The sequence below is a fragment of the Dermacentor silvarum genome, chromosome 8, assembly GCF_013339745.2.
Source record: "Dermacentor silvarum isolate Dsil-2018 chromosome 8, BIME_Dsil_1.4, whole genome shotgun sequence".
NCBI lineage: Eukaryota > Metazoa > Arthropoda > Arachnida > Ixodida > Ixodidae > Dermacentor > Dermacentor silvarum.
In genome coordinates, this window is record NC_051161.1 from 78,180,583 (window position 1) to 78,203,370 (window position 22,788).

Below are 22,788 nucleotides of genomic sequence, written 5' to 3' on the forward strand. Positions count from 1 at the left end.
CGCTAACGTTAAACTAAAACTGTCTATTGTTGCAGCGGATGTCGCCTGTTTGAGAAACTTGTCCGCGGCCCCTTACTCAAAACAAGCGCCCTTATTGCACATTTTCACCATGAGAAAATTTGCAACGGAAGGTTGAGAGACCAACGAGCGAAACCTTTTCGCGAACAGCATTTTCCGTAAATCTTGACGCAGTATTCGTAAAATAGTAAAACGATCCCAATTTCGTAAAGTTTACGAAAAATTCGGGCGAGTTGGCAGGTATGAAAAGGTAACGCCCTCCTGAGAAAAACGCGTTCAGTATACATAAAGCTTCGCGCCACCCCAAGCCGTGTATTGCCGTGAAGATGCACTGCTGGTCAACGACGCCGTAAAAAGCTACAGATCAAACTTTTACAAAAAACTGTGAGCCATTCCATTGGGGTGTAGATGGAAGACCAGCCAAGCTGTACTATGGTGGGAATTATGTATTTCGAATTATCACTATTAAGATGTGATAGTGCAATTGGTTATTTGTACTATTAAAGAATGAGAAATATATGTGATCCGGTGGATTTCATTTATTTACTGACCACAGGGACCATGGCCTTATGGTCGCTACGGTACACCGCCATAGGGTGTACGGCAAAGGTTGGAACGTTCTTCATAAACACGTCACCATCTACGCGCGCGTTCGGTGCGAACGCGGACAAAACGCCGCCGCCGTCGACAACAATTCTGCGCGTTGTTTGTATGACCGCACACAACCGCTGTCAAAACGCTGGCGTGAGCAAGAGCGCCAGCAGTAGCGAGCGAAGGCTCATGCTGTCTATCGCTTCAACGGAAACTGAGCGGCGAAAGCACAGCGCATACAAGGTAGGAGCCGTGCTGCAGATCGCTTTCAAGATACGGTGCACGCGACCGCCCGGCGCCGCGCAAAGTACAAGTTGCTCGCAGAGCAGAAGCCGCAACTCCTCCCTCCCGTGCTGCCTACCCGCTGTCCACCTTTCGCGTGGAAGATTGAGTCGCCAGTTCCGCTTACGCCCTGTTGCAAGATACGCATTTGGTTCCGCAGCTAAACGTCACCTCCCCTCCCTCCCTCCCGTCCCCCGAGGCCTTTCGCGCGACGGAAGAAGTGGCGTTTGCTCTCCGCCGTGCGTTCGCTCCCCGTGAAAGCAGGCGTCCCTCGCGCGCTTTCACTCGCACATACAACGTACAGCCAATGAGAGTTTTTTTTTCAAAGAAAATTTTAAAAAATGTCCCAAGTTGGCCTTATTGCTCGCATTACATATACCGGGTGTTTCAGCAAACACTTTCAAAATTTTCAAAGGTTGCCTGTGACAGATTGCACAAGTCTAGTTCATGAGCTGGTCTACTCGATGAGACGGACATTGCTTGCACAAAAAAAATTGAAATGCATAATTGATAAATAACAAAAAATACTAATTAAATTGTTAACTTATTACTTTTTCGATATTGCAATTTAAATATTATAGCCGTGGAGTCTGCAAGGCGGATCCACTTGAAACAAATTCACAGGATGACACCAGTTTCGAGATATTAATTCACATACTTTGCGGAGAAATGGATTGGTGTTCCAGTTACTTTTGTGCTCGAACGCATAAAACTACGTTTTCTCAAGAAAGCAACTGGAACGCCAATGCATTCCTCCGCAAAGTACGGAAAGTAATATCTCTAAACTGGTGTCAGCCTGAGAATTTGTTCCAAGTGGATCCGTCTTGCGAATTCCAAAGCTAGAATTTAGAAATTGCAATATGGGAGATAAGGTAATTAGTTAAAAACTGAATTGGTGATTTTTAATTAGTCGATTATGCATTTCATTGTTTTGTGCAAGTAATATCCGCCTCTTCGAGTAGACCAGCTCATGAACTCCAATTGAGCTATCTGCCACAGGCAACCTCTAACCATTTAACGCGACAGCGTTAAGGGCCCCGTGTTGCAGAAAATCCGGTGTAGGCGTCGGTGTCGGCGTAGATGTCGGCGTCCGTGGCGCAGAAAATCATCCCGAACTACCCCAACCGCGCAGGCCCTCTGAGTGGCGCAAGGTGTTAGTGAACAAAAATTGAATTTCTCACACTGAAATCCGTCAGAAAAATGGCGAAGTACGACTTAACCACAACCTACAGACATAGTGGCGTCGGACTGTTATTTGAATGTACGAGAAAACATAATTTTGTTACGAGAAAACTCAGACACAAACCGCTTTTGGCAGCATTTCTACCATACCTACAGCGGCGCGATCGGGATGCTACTTGTGAAAACCTTATCCAGATGGCGCTCGCATCCTCGGCAGGTCAAATTGGGACTTGGCCTGCCTAATGCGTTTTGGACACGCGCACGCCTGGGGGCAATACCAAACAATTAATAAAATAATAAAAAAGGTCCTAGGGCCTTCACATTTTAATATGACGACTAATATTGCCCCTGGAAAAACGCCTTCCCAGCAATGCATTTCTGTTTAAACGTGAAGCCGACTTTAGGGGATCGGTGTAAGCTTGGTCTTTGTAAGCTGGCTTTCCCACGCTCTGTGTTGCAGCGGAGCCGACTCAAAGAAAAATGCGATGCGAACGGGTCCCGATAACGCTATCGCGTTCCACTCTTAAAGGCGAAGCTTAAGTGCGCTCCAATTTTTAAGTGTTCGCTGAAACACCCGGTATATCAAAAATGAAGTCCGGGCCTACAAAAGAGAGTGCATATAGTAAAGCACAATTTTCCTAAGGTAGTGAGACGAAGTATCTGCCTTCTCAGAATCATGCTTGGTGCTTTAGAAATAAAATAATGCTCATACAGACAAAAGAAATGTTTATAGTTCAAACAATATATTTTGGGAATACATTTATTTAGACCTAATAAATGCCCACAATTCTTGAAAACGAATCGTATAGGCTCAAGTTCCTAACTGGTCCGTTTTGCGTGGAATATATCAACTAATTTTTAATGTCAGTTAAAGCTCTGGGATAACTGAAGAAATGGTTAAGATTGCTCGAAAAAGGGCTGTAATTATCGGAGCTTCGAGCAAAGCGGGAGATAGAAAAAGCAGGCTTCATTCAATGCGATTTACGGTTACGAACATTTTTAGAAAAATGATAAATTCTATCTGACCACCAGGCAGCCACAAAGCGTGTTACTGAGCGGGTTTTCCGTAGTCCTTGGCTTCCTATCAACTTCAGTTAAGGTTTCGTGTGGGGAGTATTTTTTTTAGTCTGAACACTAATGGAGCAGCGAGCGTTTTCGCATTTTACGTTTTCCCGGATCATGCATTTTCTAACGCAAAACTTATTTTTGCGAGCCCTCCAGCACTCTCCTAACTGTGAATGGTGGATGCTGCTGCTTGTTGTCGAATAGCTACCACTTAAAGAAAAAAATAGAATTATTTACGTGCCCGATGATGGGATCGTACCTAGGTTCCATAGCACACGAGCTCGAGACTCTAACCATTTACAGGCAACAATCGCACGTATACTGCTCTAGTGTAGACCGAGACGGCCGCCGCGTGTGCTACATGCGAAATACGGATGGGCAAATAACGCATGCGCGCGCTAGTTGGCGCTAAAGACGCCAGAGCGAAATGGACAAGGTTATAGCACTTGAGTGGCTGCTTCACGAGAGCTTCGCTGCACACAACTTTTAAGTTGTTCGTTGGATCTGCGTAATTTGTTGTTGTTTTTTTCCTGTGGTTCTATGAAAACCGTTTCAATGGGGTTCTACTGTACAACAACAACAACAACAACAACAACATGGGAAAGAAAGGCCGAGACAAAAGTGGTATATACAGTCGCAATCAACTTGCCTTGACACCAGTCTTCCTCCTCACTTGTCGGTCGATCCGTCACCGCCACACCGTAGTAGCCATTAGTCGCCACCGAGGATTCGCCGGCCAATGTAGGAGTGCATTCTTTGAACAGGAAGAGCAGTAAACGGCGGATAATGAGGCAATGAGAAATGGCGAGGGAATTCGAGAACGCGGACAGCTTAGGGAAGTTTACCTGGTTCCCAATCTTCGTATTCCCCCTGCCACTCGGACGGCATCGCGCCAAAGGGGGTTGGCGTGGCCGTTGAAGATTGAACCGGGAATTCTGGAAGAATTGAACGCCGCGGTGAATACGCAGGGGGAAGTGTATTGCGAATTTCGGCATTAGTGTATTCATTGCGACACATTGCGACACATAGAAACGGCGCTTTAAAAAGAGGTCGATAGAAGACGAATGCTCTTGAGTGTTGATACACAGCAAAAATCTTGCACTTTTTAGGGTACTGGTTTGTCAAGCGAATAATAACAATCATCATCAGCCGATTTCTTTATGTCCACTGCAGGACGAAGTGGTACCAGCGATCTTTAAAAACCCCTGTCTTGCGCTGGCTGATTCCAAGTTGCACCTGCAAATTTCGTAAGTTTATCACCCGGCCTAATTTTCTGCCGTCCTCCACTCGCACTTCCCTTCCCTTGGCACCTATTCTGTAACTATAAAGGTCCACCGGTTATCAATCCTACCCATTACATGGCCTACCCAGCTCCATTTTTTTTTCTCTTAATGTCAACAGGTCCCTTGCCCATAAAGGTTAGATCGAAGCCTTCACGGGGACAAATGAAGTTTTCTTTTTTGACGACTTCTTGTGGCAAATATACAAGACGACACGATAACTGACAGCTGTCAAACTCTCGTGTCAGATGTTTCGGGGCTCTAAAAATTTCACCGCCCAAGCACTCTGTACAGATGACGAAGCTGAAACGTGCGGCCCCGGTGTTTATGACTGGGGGAATCCCGACGGTTCATTACAGAATTTCTCAATTATTGGTTACGGCCTTTTTTTTTCTTAATGAGGTTACACAAACGTTCGGCTGCGATGGAGAGAACGACGTCATTGACGGTATGCCCGCAGTCCTGCCGTTGTCGCTTGAGTTCGATTTATCGAGTTTGCTCGGCGGCATGGTTAGCAGCATTCGCCCGCCATTGCCGCTTCCGATTCTTTGAATTTGCTTCAAAATTAACTCTTTTCGTTACGTAAGATAATGAATGGCTCATACCCCCTTAAGCTGTGGCTCATACCCCCGTAAACGGGACCTCCCCATTACGACGACAGAAGAGAAGTGAACGCTGGAATGATAATCGGCAACGGCGCCAGTGGCAGAAGACGACGACGACGAACGTGGGAGCAGTGGCACGAGCGCGTGCCGAGCACGAGCGCAACTCGAAGGGCGCCAACGAGCCAGCTGCAGAAGAAGACGACGACGCTCGAGCCAATGCTGCTATTGCCGTAATGAGGAGGCCGCGTTTACGGGGTTTGAGCCATTGCTTAAGGGGGTATGAGCCATTCGTGTCTTACGTGGATAGATGGATGGAAACAACTTTATTAAAATCCGGCGAAGTTTAACGACCCAGGCTCAGGTCTCCCATGAGGGGACTTCGAGGCCTTGCCTCCTCGACCGCCTCCCGGGCCCGCTGGACTGCCCACTCTTGTGTCTTGAGGTTGGAGCTGCGCAGAGCGGCGGCCCACTTCGACGCAAGAGCCTCTAGAGCTACTGCCATTTTCGCTGCTATAACAGGTCACTCCCACAACATGTGTGAGAGTGTCGCTCCAGTTGCCTGACATAACTCACAAAGAGCACTCAGGTATTGCGTGGGGAAAATGTGCCGCAATCGCACCGGACTGGGGAAGATGTGCGACGTTTCAGTTTGGGGTGAGGTGGGGGCAATATCCTCCTGCCTAACTGGTAGTGCTTGGTGATATCATTATATCTCACTAAGCGTTCTCGCGTGTTTCGCACCGGGAGGTTACACACTCGAAGAGGGTGTCTAAGACTGCGCAGCGGGTCAGTTCTCGCGCAGAGCGGTGTGCCACCTCATTCAAGTTAGGGGGACCCTCGTCGGTGGGGGTGGCGACGTGCGCTGGGAACCACATGATCGCGGTGCTATCGAAGTGCTGTCGACCAGCTTTCCTTAGGATCTGAAGAGCTTCGGAGGAAATGCGCCCCCGCGCGTAGTTACGAACTGCGGATTGTGAGTCGCTGAGAACTACCTCGCAGAAGGGGTCGGTAAGCGCAAGCGCAATCGCAACCTCTTCCGCAGTATCCGGGTATTCCGTGCTGACACTACACGCGTGAGTAAGCCGGGAGTTAACGTCTACGACTACCGCCGTGAACCGGTGTTCTTGTAGTGTATTCTGCCGCGTCTACGAAGCGCGTAGTCGTCTTCCCACCAAAGGAGCGCAGGAGTGCCTTGGCACGGGCCTGGCGTCGGCCCCCGTTATGTTCGGGGTGCATGTTTCGAGGGATAGGGGCGAGGATCAGCGTGTCGCTGATGTCGGGTGGAATGGCCTGTTTCTGACCGTGTTGGACATGGTAATCGAAGCCCAGTTTCTGTAGGATGTACCGAACCGTGGCTCTCAGGGACATGCGTTCGAGTTGCGAGGCTCTTTGCGCATCCACGATTTCCTCAAGCGTGTTGTATACCGCCAGCTGTAGCAGACGAGAAGTGCTCGTGGACTTCGGTAGGCCAAAGGCGATCTTGTAAGTCTTGCGTATAAGGTTACCGTGACGGACAGATTTAATTTTGAAGCTATTTAATTTCGAGAAATCGCAAGCGACAATACCGGGCGAATGCTGCTAACCACGCCACCAGTGCAAAGTCGAGACATCGAACGCAAGCGACAACGGCGGATTGCGGGCATACTGTCAGTGACATCGGTCTCTCCGTCGCAACCGTCGCATCATGGTTAGTTATTGTGCACCCAGGACAATATTAGGTGCTATTCAACGGGATCAGCTGGCCGTGAACGATGGACGATAAGAATGGCATAGAATGGAGCTCAAGGGATCGCTACATTGCAAACCGACTAGGCGCGAAGCTTAGATCACGCCGTATACGACCGTGTCTGTAAAGTATGAAACTGCTCCACAGCGCGAAAACCGCCAAAGTTTCAAACGAAAGCGCGTGTGTCCTTCCTCGCGAAGGAGACGCGCTTCCCGCCGAAGAATCAAGGTCACATGCACAAACGTCTCCATGTAAGACGCACGTACTGCCTGCGACATCACCGATTACGGCACGTGACCTCGCTGCGAAAAACAAAAACAAAAAATGAGAAATTAAAAGGAAGCGGAGCTCGTGACGTGAACGTGACACAGTCTTTCAGCTCCGGTATGGAGGCAAGGCAGGGAATGCCTTTCGCGGGTGCTAGCCGAAGAAAATGTAGTGTGTGTCCACGCTTGCAGTAAAGCTCGCCTTCTGGAAGCTTGGTGAAGATATATTTCAATTCCTCTTATCTTCTCTGATAACGAACCAATTTGAAAATTCTTACTGTAAACCGGTTCATAGGCGGCACTTTACAAGATTCAGTGTATAAAACAATTTAAACATTATTTTTATTGACGGCAACGTTTAATTATATATGGGTGTCCAGATCATCATCAGCCTATATTTATGTCCACTGCAGGACGAAGGCCTCTCCCTGCGATCTCCAATTACCCCTGTCTTGCAGCAGCTGATTCCAACTTGCACCTGCAAATTTCCTAACATCATCACCTCACCTAGTTTTCAGCCGTGCTCAACTGCGCTTCCCTTCTCTTGGTATCCATTCTGTAACTATAATGGTCCACCGGTTATCTATCCTACCCATTACATGGCCTGCCCAGCTTCATCTTTTTTTTTTCTCTTAATGTCCATTAGAGTATAGGCTATCCCCGTTTGTTCGCTGATCCACACCGCTCTCTTCCCGTCTCTTAACGTTACGTCTACCATTTTTCGTTCCATCGCTCTTTGCGCGGTCTTCAACTTGTTCTCGAGCTTTGTTAACTTCCAAGTTTCTGCCCCATATGTTAGCACCGGTATAATGCAATGATTGTACACTTTTCTTTTCAGCGACAGCGGCCAGCTCCCACGCAGAATTTGACAATGCCTGCCGTATGCACTCCAACCCAAGTTTATTCTTCAGTAAATTTCATTCACACGATCAGGTTGCCCTGTGAGTAATTGACCAAGATAAACGTACTCCTTTACACTGTCTAGAGGCTGACTGGCGATCCTGAATTCTTGTCCCCTTGCAAGGCTATTGAACATTATCTTTCTCTTCTGCATGCTAATCTTCAACCCCACTCTTCCACTTTCTCGCTTAAGGTCCTCCATCATTTGTTTTACTTCGTCCCCATTATTGCTGAATAGAATGTTATCTGCAGACCGAAGGTTTCTGAGATGTTCGGTGTTGATCCTCACACCTAAGCCTTCCCACTCTAATGGGTTGAATATTTCTTCTAAGCATGCAGTGAAAAGCATTTGAGAAGTTGTGTCTCCTTGCCTGACCCCTTTTTAACAGCGAAGCTGTTTAGGCCAGCCGTAATTTGTGGTGCGTATCAAGAAACTAGCAAGAAAGAAAAGAAAATAAACTTTCTTGCCGAGGCGGGATTCGAACCCGCGTACTACCAGTAACAAAGTGAGCGTCGTAACCACTAGGCTATACACCTACGCCTGCAGAACATGCATTTATGCGAACCGTATGATTGCATTCGAGCATCGTCGTCTTCGTCCGCCAGTGTTCGTACGCTCGTGCTCTGCGAGGTGTAGAGGTTTTGCGCGCTATGAAAGAGATAAAAATAGAGACGAATTCACAGAGCATGACTCCTGGAACGCGGTGTCCGCATATATAGGAACGCTGTGTCGGTGTTGCAAGCTGCGCTATGCAACGCGCAGTGACGGCCATTAGTTCTAGATGCGCGAAAAGAAATTATCATCATCATCATCATTATTGATAATACGATGAAAAGTTCGAGCGCACTTCCGGAAAATGCTGGGCTACGATCACCCAGGTTTGCTGTTTGAAGTGTTGCGCGGCCGAGTGCAAGGTTTTTGATAGGTAAGTTTCTACTTTTCTTGTGGAGAACCAATGGGTGTCCATATATAGCTCGCCAAATCAGCACGCAGTACCTCAGGGCGGTTATGTTTTTTTCTTTAGGTATCCACGCACCTCCACCCCTATTTACTCAATCTCACTCAGTTGCTCACGTATCAGAAGCTAGTACATTGATCAGTGAGTGTGCCGACCAACTGGCTGTTAAGAATTAGTGTTCGCATAAACAGCCGGGTGAGAGGCCCTTTAAATTGTGCGCTAGCTAAAACATGCAAGTATGGGCCAATCAGTCAAGAAACACGTTATGCTAAGCTACTGTTCTACCTGAACAGAGGCAGACTCACAGGGTACTCACGAAGCCATCGAAGCCGCTTCGTACACAGCCGCACACAGCAACACGCGCTCGGCGTACTTTTATTGTAAAACAGCTTCCTCGGAATATATGGGCTGCTGCTACGCCTCGCGGTCGACAGTGATACGGTAAAGCGCGTGTGAGGCTAAAGGTCTCGAATACGAGAAACTGAAAGGCGAACACTTTGTTGGCTCCGAGAACTTGCCTTGTTTCCAAATGTTGTCTTGTACCTCGGAAACCTTCGCCTCAGTGTACGCTTGCGAAGACAGCGTAAAGTCCGACAGCGGTTGGCATTCTAAAACAAAGGAATACTGAATTAGCAGTACTTACTACTACAAAAACGCTTCACGAACAAATGCTTTATACTATAAAGAAGTTTATATACTATATCAGTTACACTCCTCCTCCAAACACACACAAAAAAGACCAGAAGGAACAAGGGTTCTTTAGCTTCGAAATCTAAATAACCAACGCGAGTTTTAATGAAAAGGCTAATTATTAAGCTTTACGTAAACAGTGATTTCTCGCAGCGAATGCTGTTAGGAAAGCTAACGACCACAACGTCTTGCGTTTGGCAATCCTCCAGAGCAAGTCACAGCACATTTTCCCAATGCATCAATTGGCTCATTAGTGAAAGTATAAAGGCGCAATAAATTTTGTTAATATTCGCTTCAGATTACAACACAGGGCGCTTTCTGAAACGCCCGACGCAATTGCTCGCAACCCGTTATGGCTTGCGTTCACGGAGGCGTTTATTCCCGGGTTATGGACAAGACAATGTATAACGTCGATCAATAGTGCCGGTCAAAACCGATTCGCCCTCTGTCCGGCTGGCTAGTGCGTTTTATACAGTCCTAACAGTAAGGTTTCAAACCAGGCTGAATCGACCCGACTTCGCTGGGTTCAAGCATGCCCACGTCATACAAGTGATTCCAATTGTGAAGAAGGCCTCCACTGCTGCAGCGGAGATCACATGCATATTGTGTCATGCGCACCTTTTGTACTGACGCGCAGGCTTCGTTCGCAATTTTGGGGGTGCGCCAAGTGAATTTTGGGAGTGGGCCACGTTTTGTTTTGAGCCCTCCCTCACCCCCCCCCCCCCCCCTGCTACTACGCCTCGCGGTCGACAGTGATACGGTAAAGCGGGTGTGAGGCTAAAGGCCTCGAATACGCGAAATCGAAAGGCGAACACTTGGCTCCGAGAACTTGCCTTGTTTCCACTCGTTGTCTTGAACCACGGGATCCACCGCCTCAGTGTACGCTTGCGAAGCCATCGTAAAGTCGGACAGCGGTTGGCACTCTAAAACAAAATGATACTCAATGAGCAGTAGTACTTAGTACTACAAAAGCATCACAACAGAACACAGTATACTATAAAGGGTGACCGAAAAATACTGTAACGCAAAAAAAAAACATAACTCTTCAACGAACGAACAAAACGAGGCGCGCTTTATTTTATTCGAAAGCTCATTCAATTCTGTCGAACCGCTCAAATTTCATTTCCAAATTGTACACCTTGCGCTTTGATACAGGCTTGAAGACGCTTCCGGAACTTCTTAAATATAGCCGTGATGTCTTCCGGAGTAATTTCCTCCCAGGCCTTCTCCAAAGTGCGTTTGAGCGATTGGATGGTTCGGGAAAGGCGAAACGTCCGTCCCCCAGAAACCGCCGAAGCTTCGTCTCATACCACTCGAGAGTCTTCTCCGCTCCATGGGACGGGACAGTACTGCTGCAGCCACCAGTTTTCTGCAATCACTTCACCACAGGGAATCACGGCGCTCACCAGGATCAACTCGCGAAAAATTTCGGCATTGAGTTCGACCCCTTTCGGCACAAAAACGAGCTTGGTCTTCCCAAGGACTGAAATTCCTCCCCAGACCATGGATGTTCTTGGGAAAATTGATTTTTTTTTTCGCTCTGACAGTTCGCAAAGAACCCTTCGGCAACAATTCTCGGTGATTCTGTGAATTCCAAGCAGGTTCAACGGTGAAAATCTTCGCATCGGTGAACAGAATCCGGTTCAGGGCTTCATCGCGGCTCAGCTGCTTCATCCTGCGGCATTTTTCCAGCCTGGAAGCCTTCATTTTGTCCGTGAGCAGCTGTCCTTTCGCTGGTTTGCGCACCGTGACCTTGAGATCCTCTTTCACAAGTAACTGAATGGTCGAGTTACTAACTCCGTACTCTCGGGTGAGTTTTCTGATGCTTCTCAGTGGATTTCTCTTGATTTTCTTGCTGACAACTAATTTCAGCTCCCGTGTCCTTGCCGTGCGGGGCCTTCCGTTTCGCTGCAGATCCTTGACGCCCCCTGTCTCCTGAAACCGCTTGACGACGCGATGGACTTGAACACAGTGCAACGTGAGAATCTTCGTGATCTCTGGGATCATCATACCCTGCCTGTGGTGGGCAATGATTCTGTCGTGCAACTTCTCAGAGACAATTGTCTAAATAGACGGGCCACCAAGAACTGCAAAAATAGCCGTTCTATATAAAAAAATCACAAGCAATACGAATTTAAGAACGTGGGTGCTAAATCACGCTCGTAGTGCTTTTTAAAGCGAAGCTTTTAAGCGCTAGATCCCCAAGGGTCGTGTCCGTGTGTAGAAAAAACTATCGTCATCATCTCAAGCGTCGTCGTCTTTTTGAGCGCACGGACACTCCTCCCGCCCGGCCGGCTGAGCCCCCGCTACCTCTCTTGCGCCAGTCGACCTCCTTTTATGCCGCGTTCCACCCTGAGTAGAGTTGGGCCCGGCTGCGAGGCTAGCACGGCAAGCCTGCTAGAAGCTGCGCCCGGCTAGAGTTGAGCCCTGCTGGGAGGCTAGCGAGGCTCGGCCGGCGGTGCTCCTGCTTTGCGTCCCTCCGCCTCGGCTGCTGACACGCGCTCTTTCCATCGTCCCTCCGGCTGCTCCGCGCGCGTCCATTGGCAATGCCGCGGATAAATTGAAGGAAGGCGAGGAGGGTGCGGCGGCGAGGGCACGATGGCGGGGAAGAGATAGGCGGCTTCCACGCATGAATGTGCGTTGTGTGTGCCCGCTCTCAGACTGCGGCGCATGCTCACAGCCCTGCGGGCCTAGGCCGCCTGTGCCGCCTGCTCTCTCCCGGCTCCAGGTTATCTGTGAATAAAGTAAGTCAACGGAGGAGCGGTGTGTGAGAGAAGTTCGGTTTAGCGTTAGTTGTATGTACGGGGCTTTGGGGCATATTGAGTCCGCCTATTGGACTGTCCATTTCAGCTGTCGCGATTGCCTCCAGCTGCACGAGCAAGAAGGACTGGCTGGCTCTTTCTCGCTGCTGGAGCCAGTCGGTGCTACTGGAGCCAATCGTCCGCTTCGTACAGTAGCACGTAAGCGGAGCAAAGTCGGAACCGGCGCTCAGCGCACTTTGCTTGGAAAACAGCTTCATCTGAATATATGGGCTCCTTCTACGCCTCGCGGTCGACAATGATACGGTAAAGCGCGTGTGAGGCTAAATGTTTCGAATACGAGTAAGCGAAGGCGAACATTTTTTTGTTTTGGCTCCGAGAACTTGCCTTGTGTCCAGTTGTCTTGTACCTCGGGAACCTTCGCCTCGCTGTACGCTTGCGCAGCCAGCGTAAAGTCTGACAGCGGTTGCCATTCTAAAACAAAAGAATACTGAATTAGCATTAGTTACTACTACAAAAAAGTGTCACAACCGACATGTCATACTATAAAGAAGTACGAGCAAGAAGAAAGGGGACCGAGGGGCCCGTATTTATTAATCATATCATACGAAACCAACAAACATACATACCAAGGAAAACATTGGGGAAATTGCTTGTACTTACTAATCGAAATAAAGAAATGATAAATATTGGAAATGAAAGTGGATGAAAAAACAACTTGCCGCAGGTGGGGAACGATGCCACGTCTTCGCATTACGCGTGCGATGCTCTTACCATTGAGCTACCGCGGCGCTGTTTTCCCATCCACTTTCTGGGGTATTTATGTTTTTACTACTACCACTAACCCTGAAAGTGTTAGCCAGGGCGACCACTCACAAACCTTGGCGGCGGATGTGGAACATCCTTTCTGCCACAGGCGTCACGAGTACGTGATCTTGTTGGGTGAAGGCATCTGGTCAATAAACCAACATATGCTACCTGAAGGCATAAATGTTGCCAGATCCGAGACCCTCGTTATGCAATGCACGAGAAGAAAGGAAACCGAGCGGCCCGATTTTATTAATCGTATCATAGGAAGCCAACAAACATAGATACTAAAGAAAACATAGGGGAAATTACTCGCTATCGACAGTGATACGCTAAAGCACGTGCTCACAGCCCTGTGCCGCCGGCTCTCTCGGGGCTCCCGCTTATCTACAAAAAAAGTGGGTCAACGGAGGAGTTCGCGTTAGCGTTGGATGTATATACGTGGCTTTGGGGGGTATTGAGTCCACCTTGTGGACTCTCCATTTCGGCTGTCGCGATTGGCTCCCGCTGCACGAGCGAGAAGGTCTGGCTGGCTCCTTCTCGCTCGTGCTGCTGCAGCCAATCGCGCAGCCGAAGTGGACAGGCCACTAGGTGGGCTCTTACAGAACGTAGCGAAGAGGTCGGTTTACCATTTTGTAGCCAAATTCAACATAGCAAATCCCCAACATAGCTAAACCCCAACATAGCAAATCCCACCAGAGCGCCAGCTTCGCTGGACTTCCCTCTTCACAGGATTGAAGGGCTCTGACTTTTGTTAGGTATCCCCTTACGTCTGACCCAGTTCACTCTAACGAACTCAGTTGCTCACGTATCAGAAGAAGCTAGTACATTGATCAGTGAGTGTGCCAAACGATTGGCTGTTAACAATTAGTGTCTACATAAACGGCCGGGTGAGAGGCCCTTTTAGATTGTGCGCTCGTTAAAACCTGCAAGTATGGGCCAACCAGTTACGAAACACGTTCTGTTAAGTTAATGATCTGCCTGAATAGCGGCAGATACATGGGGGGGCACGACGCCATGGAAGCCACTTCGTAAAGTAGCACGCAAACGGAGCAAAGCCGGAACCGGCGCTCAGCGCACGTTGAATGGAAACCTGCTACATCGGACTATATGGGCAGCTGCTACGCCTCGAGGTCGACAATGATAGCGTAAAGCATGTGTGAGGCTACATGTCTCGAATGTTGGCTCCTGGAACTTGCCTTGTTTCCAAATGTTCTCTTGTACCTCGGGAACCTTCGCCTCGCTGTACGCTTCCGAAGCCAGCGTAAAGTCCGACAGCGGTTGGCATTCTAAAACAAAAGAATACTGAATTAGCAGTACTTACTACTACAAAAGCGTTAATTAACAGAACACGCTATACTACAAAGAAGGGTGACCGAAAAATATTGTAACGCGAAAAAACAACCATAACTCTTCAACGGACGAACAAAACGAGGCGCGCTTTCTTTTATTCGAAAAGCTAAAGGTCTCGAATACGAGAAAGCAAAAGGCGAACATTTTGTTGGCTCCGAGAACTTGCCTTGTGTCCAAATGTTGTCTTGCACCTCGGGAACCTTCGCCTCAGTGTACGCTTGCGAAGCCAGCGTAAAGTCCGACAGCGGTTGGCATTCTAAAACAAAACGATATTGAATTAGCAGTACCAACTACTACAAGAAAGCGTCACAACCGAACACGTTATGCTATAAAGAAATTTATATCAGTTATATCAGAAGAAATTATATCACAAGAAGTTATATCAGAAAATTATATCAGAAGAAAATATCAGTTCCGCTCCTCCTCCAAACACACACAAAGAAAGAAAACGACCAGAAGAAACAAGGTTTCTTAATAAATAAACAACACGACTTTTTAATGAAAAGGCTAATTATTATGCTTTACGTAAAGATTGATTTCTCGCAGCGAATGCTGTTAGGAAAGCTAACGGTCACACCGTCTTCCGTTTGGTAAACCTCCATAGCAAGTCACAGCACATTTTGCCATTGCACCAATTGGCTCATTAGTGAAAGTATAAAGGCGCCATAAATTATGTTAATATTTGCTTCTGATTACAAGACAGAGCGCTTTCTGAAACGCCCGACGCAACTGCTTGCAACCTGTTATGGCTTGCGTTCACGTTGGTGTCTATTCCCGGGCTATGGACAAGACAATGTATAAAGTCGATCAATACTGCCGGCCCAAACCGATTCGTCCTCTGTCCGCCCTACTAGCGCGTTTAGTATAGACCTGACAGGAAGGTTTCAAACCAGGCCGAATCGACTCGACTTTTCTGGGTTCAAGCATGCCCACGTCCGACAAGTGATTCCAATTGTGAAGAAGGCCTCCACTGCTGCAGCGGAGATCACATGCGTATTCTGTCATGCGCGCCGTTTGCACCGATGCGCAGGCATCGCTCGCTTTGAGAAAAAAAAACTACTAGGAGTTGCCAAAATTATTTTTCAGCTGAAAGCCAAGACGACCACAAACTAATAATAATAATAATCGTCATAATAATACTAAACGCGTAACGCTCTGCCGTATAAAATGAGAGAGAGATGAAGAGAGAGGTTTCGCCAACGTTTTCCCCGGGCTTTGGACGAACCGTTAGTAAAACATCTGCTTCGTACGTGTGTCCTTTCCTACTGCTACGCATTGTACCAGATACGTCGCATTGAACTTCTTCATCAAACATATATAGTTATATATACTCACGTTTTTCCCAATCCTCTTCTTTTCTCTGATCCTCCGGCAGTATCGAGTCGTGGTAGAGTTGCGACGCCAGAGTAAAGTCCGTCGTCCACTGACCAACTAAAACAAAAAAACGATAGACATCCATTTTAACACGAGAAACATGCATGTAGCCGACAGCATTCTAAGGGACACAATATCTTCAGGCTGTATTAGTAAATCACGCTTTCGCAGTAGCAAGAAGGCTACTCTTACCATGACGAGATAAGCTTTGGCAAGTCATATAAGGACGCAACAACAAAACAGAGGCAGTTGGCGATGCCGCCTTGAACTTTCTTCGCTAGCTCGCCATGACGTCGTGCATTTCGACAACGTCTATTGGAGCTAGTTAATGGTTTATCGATGAACTACATTACGTTAAATTATGGAGTTCAATGCTCGTAACTGCACAGTGGGTTTGGAATCGCTCGTGAGGTACGCCCTATAGTGGAGGGCACAAGAATAATTTTGACTAACTGGTGTTGTTTAAGGGGCACCCAAACCACGCGTACACGAGCACTTTTGCATTCCGCTGTTATGGAAATGTTCATTAATATATTTTATTTTGTTTTATCTTTCGCCAGAACATTTACTTACATAAACTCAATACATTTTTGGGCCTTACAACGCGGCTAGTGTCAGGTCTATACAACAAAATGCACCTTCTTCCTTTTCAGCAACGCAACTTCGGCGTACGCAGGTTTTGCAAGAATAATTTTGAAAATACGCTGAAATTTCATAACTACCAATATTCATTATTCGCGTATTTAATCAAGCAACTCTTTAGTGTCAAGACAAAGCTATTACCTTTAAGATAATTCGGAATATAATTCCAAATTATTACCCATTAAATTGGATTGATCTATTTCCGTGAACATTTTGCAACCACCACGCCCGGAAATCAAATCCGCGACCACAGGCAGTGAGGCGTCACGCAAGGTTGCCTGCCGAAGGAATCAAAGGTTCGCCCTGGCAAGATTAGAAAACATTTTCTGCGTCAAAATAGACTCGAATCCTTAGAAATCGGGACGTCACATTGATGTGAGGGCTCTCGTTTATGCAACGCGTTAGTTATGAAAGGGAATACTTTGCTGGAAACAACCCGGGCCCCCTCACACAGGGCAACCGAAAATTGACGCACTGCAAGGTACGTACATGCAGCAAACGTGTGAAATGCATAATCATATAGAGCACCATTCCTGAAACGGGTAGATAACATTTCGCACGCAATACACCTACTTCCTTGTCTGAATGTCAAAAACCTCCACCAACCTTAATTAGCCATTTCATCTAAGTAAATATAACAGGAGAAACGTTATCCAGATACGGAGCCTGCGCCGTGCGCAGGCTCCGGGTACAACAATTGTTAACGTTGTCACAACTGTCAATATTCGTAAACCTTGGCTCCGGTCTGAGACCCATGGAACAAATTTGTCTCGTGTTCGTGTGGCTCCATTCTCTTGCTTCCAATAGGTCAGTACGTACTACTTACTGTTTATTTGCATGAGTTCTTCACCTGTTGGTTTGAATCGCATTTTTGTTACGCTATATCAACTTGCGTGCTTTGGGACCGAATCTCGTCACGTAGTATTCCGAAATATAAAGGTTCGTAGAGTAAAGGAACACGGCAGCGGAGCTGTACGATTGCGGAACGTCCCGCATCTATACTAGTTTTGCCCAATGAGATGAAAAGCTTACAGAAACGCAGTAGACGCATGCGCACGAAGCTCTCTATGGAGGCGACGTAGCAGTGTGTTCAGCAAGCCAATCCAAACTCGGGCGCATCTCGCGTATAGTGGCGCAACTTCGCAGCGTGCCCTTTTCATCACTTCAAGTAAAATAAGATAAAATAAATAAAGTATAATATAACAAATTTTAACTCGCGCTGGCGTCTGGTACTCACGTTGTTCCACGCCCTCTTCTTTCCACCACTCATTCTCGCTCGTCGCAACGCTGTTTCTGCTGTCCAATGCCGATGAAAAGTAAGTCTCCGAAGGGCATACTACGGAACAAACCAACATAAAAAACTATAGATGGGCTACAGTAACTCCGCCTAAAGCAAAACTTCGACTACAGTGAACGAAAGCGCCGTTGCCGAACCGGCTACTATGCTTCCCACGAAGGACTTCCCAGATGCGACCCGGGTGGACCTGAGAATGAAAGTCCCCTCCCAGTCGCATCTGGTAACATGCTACGACAGCCCTATAGATGTTACGTGCACCTGGTAACATGATGTTTTCTTGTTTAATTACTGTCATTGTCATCATTCCCCAGACGATTGAAACCAGAACGCGAAGTATTATGAATTACGATCTCCTCAGTTGCCCCAACATCTCATTGTGAACGGCATTACAAGTACGTGTCAATGCAAATAAGCCTGACTTTTTTTATCAAACTCGGCGCAAACTTCACATTTATAATTGCTAAAGAAATAAAAAATTCAAGATTCGATTCGATATTCGGCTGTAGCTTTTCTCGAATATTCGTGTTCCATTTGATTCGGATATTTTACTAGTCGAAATCCTCTAACGCAAACCCATATGGCGAGGAAGGGACATCATTGATATAAAACGCACATTCGCCAAATAAAATAAAATAATGTCGAATGACGTTTCGGGGCCCATATACAGGTCCCTTGTTCACAATCACAGTATGGGGCCGTATGGGCCCCGAAACATCATTCGACATTATTTTACGTTGTTCTCGGCGAGTATATGTATTATTTCTACGACATAACCATGCGATAGGTGGTATTGATTGGATCGGTACGTTGGCTTGTCGAGTGCGGTCCGACCAAGTAGTAGTAATAGTAGTAGTAGTAGTACAGTTGACTGTACTACTGCTACTGCTACTATAGTACTACTAGTAGTAGTACTACTACACATATCGACTGTACTATTGCTACTGCTACTAGTACTACTAGTACTACTACTACTACTACTACTACTACTACTAATAATAATAATAATAATAATAATAATAATAATAATAATAATAATAATACAGTTCTACAACTACTGGTACTATACCGCTACTGCTACAACTACTACTAAAAGCTGATTCGAAGAGCCCGAGCTTGGGAATTCACCTTCTTTCCAGTGGTCCTCTTTCGGCACCTCCTGCGCCTCCGTCAGCTTGTCGCAAGGCACCGAATCCAGCGGTATCTCGGTCGCCGACGGCACTTCGACGGTACACGGCTGATACGTCACCACGGGAACGAACATGTAAGACACTACAGGCACCATCTGCACAGTCGACGGAGCGGTAGCGCCTGCTTCTTGCGGATACTCGTCCCCGTACTGATCCACCGGCGCCAGTGGCATCCTGGACTCCTTGCTTCGAAGCTGGTGATCCTGCCACGAACGGGCCTTCTGCAAGCAGTGGCGGTATATATACGAAATGTTGCGTTAACAGGGGCACCAGGTGTAAATGGCTCTTCGGTATAAATCGGGGGCTCGTTCGCGCTCAAACCTCGCATAGAGATGGCATTTCCGGATCAATGCAGTTTAAAGGGACGCTAAAAAGAGAAATGATAAATCAGTGCATACTGGCAGTGTACCTTTTGAAGAACTCTACTTTCGTTGTTTCACGGTCATGGATCGATTATTGGAAGAATTTACGGTGAAAGTTCATTTTTTTTTCGAATTTCGCGCCGAAACATGAGGGGTTACATAACAATGGGCCGTCAAAAGTTTCGAGGGTTTTTTTTTTTTCTTTTTTTTTCATTTGGGCTGCTGCAATTCACTCAACGTTTTGGCAACTTCCTAAATACAACATTTGTCTCTTACAAAAAAAAACGCACTTCATGTTCACCGCTAAAATTTTACCTAGGCCTGAGCAGGCGCCGTCAAAATTCATGACGTCACGGCAGCCTTCAAGGCGGAATCGCTACCAGTCTTTCGTTTTTCATTCGCTTTTCTTCGTGTTTGCTTTATTTCTGGCTTACCAAGCGTCTTCTCGCGGCACGCTCGGGGCTTCTATTGGTATTCTTAAAGGGCTGTGTACTAAAAAAAACTAAAAGAATATATTTGGTGTCCTCTTTAATATCACGCTGGGGTAGTGTGCGTTGCTTGCCTGCCTTTTACGTCCAGAACGCATCGAAATTGCTTAGAAGTGCCGGGGTGCGGACAGACCATCCCGCAGTCTACGCGCGCGAAGTCATGTACCAGGAGTTCGACAAGGCACTTCTGCAGTTGGAGATGAAGCACGGCGTTACATCTAGCAGACATACGCAAATACCCAACAAAGTGGGAGGGATGAATGCCGCGGCTTTAACTCAATGGCACTGGCGGATGGATCCATACGGAGAGAAACATGCACGAAAGAAGCGTGCGAGTGATCGTGGCCTAATTATAGTAACGGCTAAAGCATTGGTCTGCTCTGCCGTAAGACGGAGGTTCAATCCCACCATCGTTCAGGCATTTCCTTACAGCACTATAGGCGGACTTCACCACACCGGAGGCGTGCAAAAGAAAACTCGAGGTGCTTATCGCCAGCACATCACAGTGTGAACGAAATCGAAATGTTTGCGAGAGATCCGAAAGTCACATTAAATGACGCAGATAGTCTTTCTGGAATCGTTCGCCTATTTGCCTACATTGAGAATTACCGTCGATTGTTTCTGCGATTAGTGCTTATATAAGTGACGGCAATTTCTTTTTGTTGTTGTTGTTGCTGCTGCTGATTAATGGGAAATGAATGCACGATCTATTCGTTTTCGTTCATCAAAAGGAGTGCACGGGACAAAAAGCCGCAGCAGCGGCTTGACAGAGCTCCCGACTCTCTAGTAGGAGTCCAGATCCACAATACAAATGTCGCGTACACGAATGCTATTAAAGATAAAATACTAACGAGCAATCGAGACAAGCACTCGAATCATGCAATAAGAAAGTGTACCTCAGTTCTGGGAGACCGTGTTTTGACAGACACACTCCACGAAACTTGAGTAGAGCCGACAGAAGATCGAAATCCTTCTTGAATATGTTTGTTATCGCAGGCATTCTGTAATTGTAGCGATTCCCCCAAAATTAAAGTTGACTAAAGTGATTATATCTATCTCGAGAAAAAAACATGTTTGTGCAGTCGTGGGCTCGTTTAACGACGCCCAGCAGTGATTGGAGGGCCACTGCAGTATACACTATACCAGTTTCCTCAGCCAGCGGTATTTTTTTAATTCTTTTTTTTTTCAGCACACGGTCCCTGCGAACTGTCAGAATAAGATTGGTTTCCCACCAGCAATTACACTGATTAGCAAAGCTGTCGCTACGGTGTACTTACGTTCTTCCCAATACTGCTCTCTTCCATCGACGTGGGCAAGCGCGGTCCCTGGGCCACTTCCAATTAACATTGCCGACTCAGTCGACGAGAGCCATTCTACAAAAAGAAAGAAAGATACGTCCATGTAGCGGCTTCGAGAGAAAGCGCGCGACAAAAGAGAAAAAAAAAACTGAAAACAACCGATCCACCACTGGCGTCGCTAACTCGCCTTGTCTGGAATACTCGTTCGTTCCCGTCGGCACTGCTACGAGGTCCATCTGCGTCGACGCTGTAGAGGCCGAGGCCACTGGAGCTTCTACGCGGGATAACGGTGGGAATCAAAACAACATCTTCACGGGAACATGCAGACTTGAAGTGGTCGACAGATTACATTGTTGAGTTTTACGAGTTAAACCGCTATCCGACTACGAGGCAAGTACTGGTGGATGACTGCGGATTACTCTGCATCACTCTGAATTGCGCGCACCCCGGCCAATACAAGCAGTTCTTGGTCACAAAATGTATCTGGCTAAGACGTTCTACTTATCCTCTAGCCTCCGTAAAAGAAAAAGAAACACGACTTCGTTACATAAATGTAAATATTTAGGTCCCAAACGCGAACTCACGCTGTTCCAAACTGTGCATTGTCGTCCACTCCTCCTCCGGTCTTGGTTCGGTGCGAATTATTACCGTAGGCTCGTCCGCCGACAGGTCGTCTTCGTCTACAAGTAAATGTGAACAGGAAAGTGTGTGAGCAAAGGAAAACAAATACAGAGTGGTGGCCAAACACTTAGCGCTGCTTTCACCGAGTGCACTGAGACTCACGGTATACCTCCGACCACAAGGCAATGCGAATAGTTACAAAGCCGTTGGGATTGTGGCGGTAATTAACAGGGAATGTCGACTGGTATACCAGTGGGAACTCGAACTGCTTCTACGATTCTCACTTCCTTATTTAATTTCTTGTTTTTTTTTACTCATTATCAACATTTCTTGGCTTACATATATTTGACGAGCGCCTGCGTACAATAAACAAATGACAGTTCGCGCACTATGTTCGTCCATTTCCTCTTTCATTGTCCCTTGTGTGGTATTCCAGGGCAGTAAACCGAACGATAAAGGGGAAGACTAACTCCTTTATACTAATAAAGTATGCTTTCAAAACTCTATGTTCCTAACAGTAGCGCACCCAGGATCTCTGCCAGGGGGGGGTTGACAGTTTGCCAATACCATCTAAACAGCGCTAATTTCACTTTCTTCGGGGGAAATTGTCAAAAAATGCGCTTTTTGCGAGTGTGCAGACGATTGCGCGTCTTACATCTTAGTTGCAGTACTGAAATGCGTAAGGAAAGAAAAGGGGTTAAACAAAAGAGGGGGTTAAGTCGGCCTCAGGGGGGGGTTACAACCCCCGAATCACCCCCCGTCGGTGCGCCACTGGTTCCTAAATGATGTGGTAGATTAATTATCAGAAACAAAAATGCAGGTCCGAGTTCGATTTTTCATTTTCGCGCTGGAATCTTGGAGCCGGTACGTCAGTCTGGCGTAACGAATTTCAAAGTGTGTATATATATATATATATATATATATATATATATATATAGAGAGAGAGAGAGAGAGAGAGAGAGGGGGGGAGGGGGTAGGGAGAAAATTCACTAGGCCTAAGCAAGCGTCCTCAAAATTTATGACGGCATTACGAGCT

The 22,788-nt window shown here is 47.0% G+C and overlaps 1 protein-coding gene across 1 annotated transcript in view; it reads right to left on the reverse strand.

Annotated features, from left to right (window-relative positions):
* Positions 1–21,208, reverse strand: part of LOC125947675 (uncharacterized) — a 24,380-nt gene extending 3,172 nt beyond the window's left edge. Inside the window, exons 1-6 of the mRNA XM_049672890.1 lie at positions 21,111–21,208; positions 18,922–19,204; positions 17,737–17,835; positions 15,819–15,914; positions 10,398–10,487; positions 3,788–3,892 (exon numbers count right to left, since the gene is read on the reverse strand). Of these exons, the coding sequence (XP_049528847.1) occupies positions 3,788–3,892; positions 10,398–10,487; positions 15,819–15,914; positions 17,737–17,835; positions 18,922–19,204; positions 21,111–21,137 (700 nt within the window). The 5' untranslated portion in view covers positions 21,138–21,208. The remainder of the gene's footprint in view (positions 1–3,787; positions 3,893–10,397; positions 10,488–15,818; positions 15,915–17,736; positions 17,836–18,921; positions 19,205–21,110) is intronic.
* Positions 21,209–22,788: the final 1,580 nt, after the last annotated feature.